Source organism: Maniola jurtina, chromosome 17, assembly GCF_905333055.1.
Source record: "Maniola jurtina chromosome 17, ilManJurt1.1, whole genome shotgun sequence".
Classification (NCBI taxonomy): Eukaryota; Metazoa; Arthropoda; class Insecta; order Lepidoptera; family Nymphalidae; genus Maniola; species Maniola jurtina.
In genome coordinates, this window is record NC_060045.1 from 6,171,710 (window position 1) to 6,179,836 (window position 8,127).

Here is an 8,127-nt window from a genome sequence, read left to right on the forward strand (position 1 = left end):
TAAAATACTCAATAAAAAAAACATATTTTCGTCTTTGTTGCCAATTTTCGTCCTTATATCAGCTTGAGTCTTGTGACAAAAAAGGTGTTTGGTCATATTAGTTTTTTCCATTTTCAAACTAACTACAATATTTCTCAGTCTAACGATCAATTTAGTTGATATTATCTTTATTACAACTATAAAAATATCGACAACTTTTTTATTCGGTCTCTTTTCTAGCCTTATTTGAGTCTTCTCACCATTGGGAGATCAACGACTTTCTTAAAATATTAACCTTCTTAAGATTTAAAAAACCCTCAGTGGTATCTAATTTCGCCTTAAAATAAGGCAAAACCTCTAAAAGTGGAAACACTGATTTCCATAGATTATAAACTAAACGGATAATCTGCAACAAAAAGGCAGCAAAGCAGTCGTTGTTGTTTACAGTGAAATCGGGTAACTTTAGAAATGCTATTTAACAAAACTGTGAGGTAACCATAACTTTGTCCGACAAAAGTCCGATTAAAAAATCTAAGACGATTTATCTTTTGTTTTGCATTTAAAATTATTCAGTAACCTCTAGGAACACCTAATTCCACAAAATATACCATATACTTTAACGATGATAGCCTAGGCGGTTGGCCTCATAATCGGGGCGGTTCGATGTCAGCCTGGGCACGCACCAAGCTTTTTAGAGTTATATGAATTTTAAGCAATCAAAAATTTCACTAGCTTTGACAGCGAAGGAAAACTTCGTGAGGAAACTTGTATACCTGTGAGTTCTCCTTAATGTTCTCAAAGGTGTGAGAAGTCTGCCAATCTGGCCAGCGTGGTAGACTATGGCCAAACCGTGATCCATGTCACAGTTTACGACAGTTAGGGAACATAAATAACAAAACATCGACGTCACTGGCAGGCGTCGAATGTTACCTTCATTTGACGCTGGGTAGACTATGAAACGACTATTTTTCTTTGATTTTACGTCACCCATACCCTAATATTGACTAATCGTCGATTCAGGTTCAAGCCAAGCGTTCCCTCACTCTAGTTCACTCTACCCATGCTCAGTAGTGCGCCAGCGATGGGTTGTCGATGATGAAGATGGTTTTAACAAAGTAAAGTTTATCTTGTAATTTTATTACCGGTATTCGGTTCACCTATTACGGTTTTTCATTTCTTTATTAACCTAGTTTTCTTTTTTTGCCGCTAAATACTTAGGTACAATAGACATAATAAAACTCAAAAATAATTATTTTTATTTTATTAATAAAATAAAGCAGGATTTCATATTTACAGCTCCGTAAACTAGTTAGAACTACACTGTGGACAGCCTACTTTTTTTTTTTGAAGGACTAACGATTTTCTATAGAAATCATGTGTCCTGAAACTGGAAACAGGAGTATTTCAATCTTTAGACGATCGCAAGTACTGGACGTAACTTTGTAACTTCGTAGAACATTTGCAAGGATACTCTTCATTGCTATCATTCCAAAGTGACGTCCTAGAAACAAACACGCTTATTTAGTTTCCAGGGGATAAGGTAAGCACTTAGCTTTGGTTTGGTCCAGCTTTAGTTTTAAGTTTACGTAGGTTAAGTATCAAGTTTAAAATATCTAAAAGGTAAAAGTACTAAAACTATTCTTTGAAAGAAGCATAACATTATACAATCGAAGATTATGTAAATGATAAGAGAGCGTGGATTTGACCTGCAGCTCGATCCAGCAATGCGTGAGACTGCAATAACTTTACATGGCATAATATTGTATAACAAATCTTTGAAAAGAGCAACCGCCGAGTTTCTTGCTGGTTCTTCTCGCTAGAAAAGGCATTCCGAACCAGTAATGCATTTGGCGATTCACAAATACTTACTTGTAAAAGTTTGATTGAATAGAAACTATTTTAATTTTGTTTTTAACCCCCGACCCAAAAAGAGGGGTGTTATTAATTTGACGTGTGTGTCTGTGTATCTGTCTGTGGCATCGTAGCTCTTAAACTAATGAACCGATTTTAATTTAGTTTTTTTTGTTTGAAAGGTGGCTTGATCGGGGGTACCTATTCTTAGCTATAATCCAAGAAATTCGGTTCAGCGGTTTGAAAGTTATCAGCTCTTTTCTAGTTACTGTAACCTTCACTTGTCGGGGGTGTTATAAATTTTTAATTTACACTTGTGATTTATCGTGGTTAATTAATTTGGTACATGAATGTTACCCAATTTAAATAATAATTATCGATACTACAAGGAAAGCGTATGTGACGACTTGTCACAGTGCCTCACCGATACCACTCGTATATAGGTAGGTACCTACATAAATACCTACTAATGCTGCATACTGATTCTGTGGGTTACACCTTACCTATACAATTTCTAGCTCCATAACTGAAGGGTATATAGGAGCATGGATGCCTCTTCGCACTGGCTTCAGGTAAAAATCTATCTGGATTGAAAACGTCAGCGTCAGGTCCCCAGATACGTTTTGACCTGTGCATTATGAATGGTAGCACAGCACAACCCACACCCGCTGGAATGGTGCATGTAGCTAAAACAAGGAATTGATATACTCAGTTAATTCGATGATTATTAAAAAAGCCTCCCACCTGGAAAAACCAGGCCTTAGCCAATTTACAAAGAATGAGAGGGGCTTGTGCCATTCGCCACGCTAGCTAATTGTGGATTAGTAGACTCCCTACATACAATCTCACAAATTAACGTTAACCTCTTCATGATATCACACTAATATTATAAAGGAGAAAGTTTGTATGTATGCGTTTGTGTGTGTGTGTGTGTGTGTGTGTGTGTGTGTGTGTGTGTGTGTATGTGTGTGTGTGTGTGTCTGTGTGTTTGTTTGTTACTCCTTCACGCAAAAACTACTGGACGGATTGGGCTGAAATTTAGAATGGAGATAGATTATACCCTGGATTAGCACATAGGCTACTTTTTATCCCGGAAAATCAAAGAGTTCCCACGGGAATTTAAAAAAACCTACATCCACGCGAACGAAGTCGCGGGCATCAGCTAGTTGTTAGTATAAACTTATTCTCATAAGGTTTGCAACACACGACGGAAATTTCATTGCAGGATATGACACTGAGTACACGATTACGCGTAGCTATATGTACGTACAGTCAAAGTACGCAAAAATTAAGTGCTAAAGGCGTTTAGCACTTAATTATCATATTCGCGTGATACGGTTATTCACATGCGTTTGGTGTGTGTGGCGTGTTTATAGAAAAAGGTCATAAGTGCGACAGGTTTTTGATCCAATAGTTTCGCGGCATTGCCACTCGGAACTTGCTGTATGAAGCACGTTATATAGGTCAACGGGAAATTACCCTGTAGGTTTTGATTCACTTGATGGGTAACAAACACAACACATAGACAGACAGACAGACAACGAAGTGATCCTATAAGGGTTCTATGGAGTTACGGAACCCTAAAAATGCACTTACAGAGCTTTAGTTCTTTTTGCGTCTCCCTGCCGATGATCGGGACAACAGTGTATAATCTCATGGTCTCCTTGATTACTCTCTCTAAGTAATCCATTTTATTGACATCCTCTTTAGTTGGGGCTCTTGATGACTCTCCAAAAATACCCTTTAATCTGAATCAATAAGAGGAATTTATGACCAATTATCTAAACCTAAAGAATCCTAAGCAAATGATACTCTCCTTTTGAGAATAAATTTATTTAAACCGAAATGTCTAAGACTTAATGCTAGAATTCTTCTGGTTTTTTTTTTTATCGTAAAGCTTGTTCAGATAGAAGTAGATAAATGCATCAATAGTGCAACCAACAACGGGTGGAGTTTGAACCGGCGACCTTACAGATTTCAATCTTACTAATATGGCTACTATGACCACCATAATATTTATATTTCTATCAGCTGTTTTTCAACAAATATTTTTGGGCTTATATTAAAATATTAATTTACTTATCAATAGTAGTATTGGCGTCACTCAGAAAAGCAGGTATTATTTAATTATTTTTATCGAATTATTGGAATGTTCTCTCCAAAACCAACACAAAAAACACAAGTTTAATGTGTAAGGTTATCCGAGAGTTTTAATCTAAACAAACTAATGCCAAAATAAATAATTTAATTAGAGCGTGATTGCTATCACAACATCTAATTATTCAGTTCACAATCCAAATACCGAAAATATGCGATATCGCTCCGAATCTCAGAAGGAGACTAAACTAAAACCTTCGAAACACCCGTATTTATGCAATTCAATCTTGTTGACCGCCTAGCAACAGATTGTATGACATCGAATGAGCCAAATATCGATTTTATCAAAGTACCTGCATTAGGTAAATTAATAATTTTATATTATTTTTGACAACTTAAATCAATTTTTAAAAATAACCTTACAGTAGATAAGTAATTACTTAGTAATTTTTCTTTTATAAAATAAAATGTTCATTTATCTTACTCTAAATAAACTCTTTCCTGTGCTTCGGGATGGGAGCCAAGCAATAACAGAGCGTAAGATATGACCAAAGCTGTAGTATCATTTCCAGCAATCGTAATAGAATCTACGTGATCCCGCAACTCTTCGTCTGTGAACTTCATTTCTTTGTCCAGTAAAAGCTCCAAAAGGTCTCGACGACCTAGAAATAAAACAATCAAAATCAGAAGTAGTACCTTCAAAATAATTGTAGACGGTACTTAATTACTTACGGTTTAAAAAAAATATTAAATCCGAACGTTGGCCAAAGACATTGTAATAGTTTGATCACATGAAAATAAAATATTGTGAGTAGGTGGTTTATCTAAATATAAGCTGATGAAACCTTATATTATTACCTTACCATATTTTTGCACGGGGCCTTTCTCCTCGAATAATATTCTTTTTCTCCTCACTACCTAAAACAAGATCAAATGAGAATAAAATTATCACACTAATATTATAGAGGAGAAAGTTTGTATGTGTGTGTGTGTGTGTGTGTGTGTGTGTGTGTGTGTGTGTGTGTGTGTGTGTGTGTGTGTGTGTGTGTGTGTGTGTGTGTGTGTGTGTGTGTGTGTGTGTGTGTGTGTGTGTGTGTGTGTGTGTGTGTGTGTGTGTGTGTGTGTGCGTGTATGTTTGTTACTCCTTCACGCAAAAACTACTGGACGGATTGGGCTGAAATTTGGAATGGAGATAGATTATACCCTGGATTAGCACATAGGCTACTGTTTATTCCGGAAAATCAAAGAGTTCCCACGGGAATTTAAAAAAACCTACATCCACGCAAACGAAGTCGCGGGCATCAGCTAGTGTTATATAATATGTAAAATTATGTTAAGTACCGGCTTTAAAATGTGTAAGTAGGTAAGAAAGTTTGTACTTTGTCTAAAATATAATATTCAGTACCTATTATTGTCTTTGTAGTTTTCACTTAGTAGAGGGTATAAGTATACCTACGCTTGCAATTTGATCATCAAAAGATAATTAGGTAATATATTCTCAATATATATTTGCAAAAGTTTGTCACACATAAGATCTCGTTTACCTAGACCTTAATAAAAGTTGAAGTTTTTTAAAAACTTCAGCTTTTATTAAGCGCCCCTTAAGCCTCATATTAAATTACCGTACAACAGAACGAAAATCAATTAAAAATGGTATAACCCTCACCTCATCCGTAAACTTGTGCGTTAGATCGATATTTTCTTTCTGTAGCTTGGAATAAGAGGTAAGGTTGAAAAGAACATCAGGTTGCATCCAAGCTTTGAACAATCGCATCCCAATTATAGAGATGACAGAGTTTCGCGCGCGCAAGTATGGTGTATCGGGGTTATGTTGCACGTCCATTTTTTCGCCCATAGCTGTTTCTGTAAAAAAAATTCTATACCTACTTACCTATTTTTTATTGAAGGGAGACAAATTTGAAAAGCGCAGAGGGTTGTTATTTGGAAATCAGTAAAAAAAAAAAAATGATGACTAGTGAAAAGCGCAAGACCTAATATCGAACGGTTTTTTGAGTAATTAATCTTACATTCCAGGTACAGAGTAATACAATATTAAACAATTTTTCAGGACTGATACTAAATGGGTAACTCTACCAGGACTTACCAAACACAATGTCCAGCATACATGAAGTGATATATTTGAACACGTCGAACTTCGGCTTGTCTAATCGTTCTTTCAGACGCGTCACCAATACGTTTCCCTGTTCGCCGAAAACATCGATGAAATCATCAATTATTCGACTGTGGAATACGGGCAACAGCACTCTACGATGTGCCTTCCATAGATCCACTGAAATAACAATAAAATAATATTTTTCAATCAAATACCTACCTAAAGATACACTAGTAGTTGTTTTAAAAATAAGTTATTTAAAAAGTTTAAAAAAAAAAACCCGAATGTGGTTTGCATTACTTGTTTTTCAGTGTATAGATGCATTGATTTTTTAAGAATTTTGCAAGGAATTTTATGTAAGTAGGTTACCCAGAGACAGACACGAGCACTTGTAAGAGTTTATTTTAATAAAAATAAATATCCTATTCTATTCCAACTGGAGCCATTAATTTAATCACTATATTTTCCTTACCTTTAAATATTTTACTGAACCTATTGAGCTTAGCCCCTACCTGGTGCAACGAAGAGACCGTTCCCTAGCCAAGTTTGAAGAAATCTGTACGATGAATCCTTTTGTAAACAGTTCTCCAAAATCTTTTGAACATCATCGGGATTAAATGAAACTGAAATATTTTTATATAAACAAATATTATTTATTAGTAATTTATCTTAGAACATAAATTAATAAGATTGTAGGAAAAATCTTACTTACCTATGTATAAAGATGGACCAATCCAAATTTTACTAACCCCACCCGAATCGTCTACCAGGCCGGCCAGATGCTGTATATTTTTTAAAACTCCTGAAACAATACAACACTCTTATTAAATTCTCCAGTAAATAAGTACCTAAGAGTGAGCTAAAAAATTAAAAACAAAAATATAGATATGTGCAATATAAGTTAATAGGTAGGTACTGATAAGGTTGAAGGTTGAAGGAAACGAAAAGGCCACAATTGAACCTTTAAATCGACAAACAAGTCTTACTTCCATACTAATATTATAAATGCGAAAGTGTGTCTGTCTGTCTGTCTGCTACTTTTTCACGGCCCAACAGTTTAACCGATTCTGACGGGTTCAGGGTTAGCTTATATCCCGGGAACGGACACGGGCTATTTTTTATCCCGGAAAATCAGAGTTCCCACGGGATTCCCAAAATCCGCTTACCGATTTGTATGAAATTTGGTACCGAGGTAACTTGCGTCCCTGTAATTGACATAGACAACTTTTTATCCCGGAAAATCAAACAGTTCCCACGGGATATTTAAAAACCTAAATCCACGCGGGCAAAGTCGCGGGCATTCTCTAGTTTGATAATAAATTTAAAAAGCCGTGATAGCCAATGCCAAGTGGTTATACCCATCGCATGATTGTTCAAAGAAAACCCCTATCATTATGTGATTAGAGCAATCAAAGCTGCGTTCATATGTATAACATACTAATTTTATTACTCTGCTTAGGAAATAAAAAGCTTAATCTGAGGCGTCTGTGTTGCCTAATTTTACTGCTTAATCTATTTCTGAAAAAACGCTCCAAGCTTTTCAATAACTCAAGCTTTTAAGTGCCTGAGATTTAAACGTATTTAAGTAAAAAAAATACAAACTCTCTCTGTACCTTTCATGAACATCAATAGATTGTGAAAAGGAACAGACAGATAGACACTACTTTTATGTTACGTCAATAAAAGCAATGAGTATAAAAGTTTTTTTTTACATTTGATATATTCTAGTAATACTTACTTTCAGGACCTCCTATAAACCAATGTGTATGTCCAATAATCGGTAAACATCCAATGTTTGGTAAACTTTGGGAAAGCTCATAAAGTGGTTTTCTAATTCGTCGAAAATAAATATAATATGCACACGATAAAAGGAACAAAATAACTAAACTGAGCATTTCGGAAAAGCCTATAGGGCCTTGTAGACCCTATAAAATTACAAGTGTTATAAAAAAAAGTATAAATAATATATACCTATATAGAATACAATAATTTGTATAAGATGCAAACGTACGCATTCCTATTAAGTCGGTTTTCGCTACAAAATCCGCGCGAACACTGGTAGTTATAGTAACACAGTTGTAGTTATA

The 8,127-nt window shown here is 35.3% G+C and overlaps 1 protein-coding gene across 1 annotated transcript; it reads right to left on the reverse strand.

Annotated features, from left to right (window-relative positions):
* Window positions 1–1,243: 1,243 nt before the first annotated feature.
* Window positions 1,244–8,117, reverse strand: LOC123873642 (cytochrome P450 4C1-like). The gene is made up of 10 exons (XM_045918597.1): window positions 7,779–8,117; window positions 6,753–6,842; window positions 6,553–6,663; window positions 6,032–6,217; window positions 5,594–5,790; window positions 4,791–4,845; window positions 4,412–4,589; window positions 3,427–3,578; window positions 2,334–2,516; window positions 1,244–1,480 (listed from the first exon to the last, which is right to left on the reverse strand). The coding sequence occupies exons 1-10, from the start codon at window positions 7,933–7,935 to the stop codon at window positions 1,332–1,334; spliced, it is 1,458 nt and encodes a 485-aa protein (XP_045774553.1). The 5' UTR covers window positions 7,936–8,117; the 3' UTR covers window positions 1,244–1,331.
* Window positions 8,118–8,127: the final 10 nt, after the last annotated feature.

Excerpts from the sequence above, each read along its gene's own strand:
- LOC123873642 (XM_045918597.1), bottom strand. The coding sequence starts at position 7,935 with ATGCTCAGTTTAGTTATTTTGTTCCTTTTATCGTGTGCATATTATATT. Across the intron at positions 5,791-6,031 it reads TATGCTGGACATTGTGTTTG|AAACAGCTATGGGCGAAAAA; the intron begins GTAAGTCCTGGT and ends TTTTTTTTACAG. Across the intron at positions 2,517-3,426 it reads GCAAAAAGAACTAAAGCTCT|CTACATGCACCATTCCAGCG; the intron begins GTAAGTGCATTT and ends TCCTTGTTTTAG.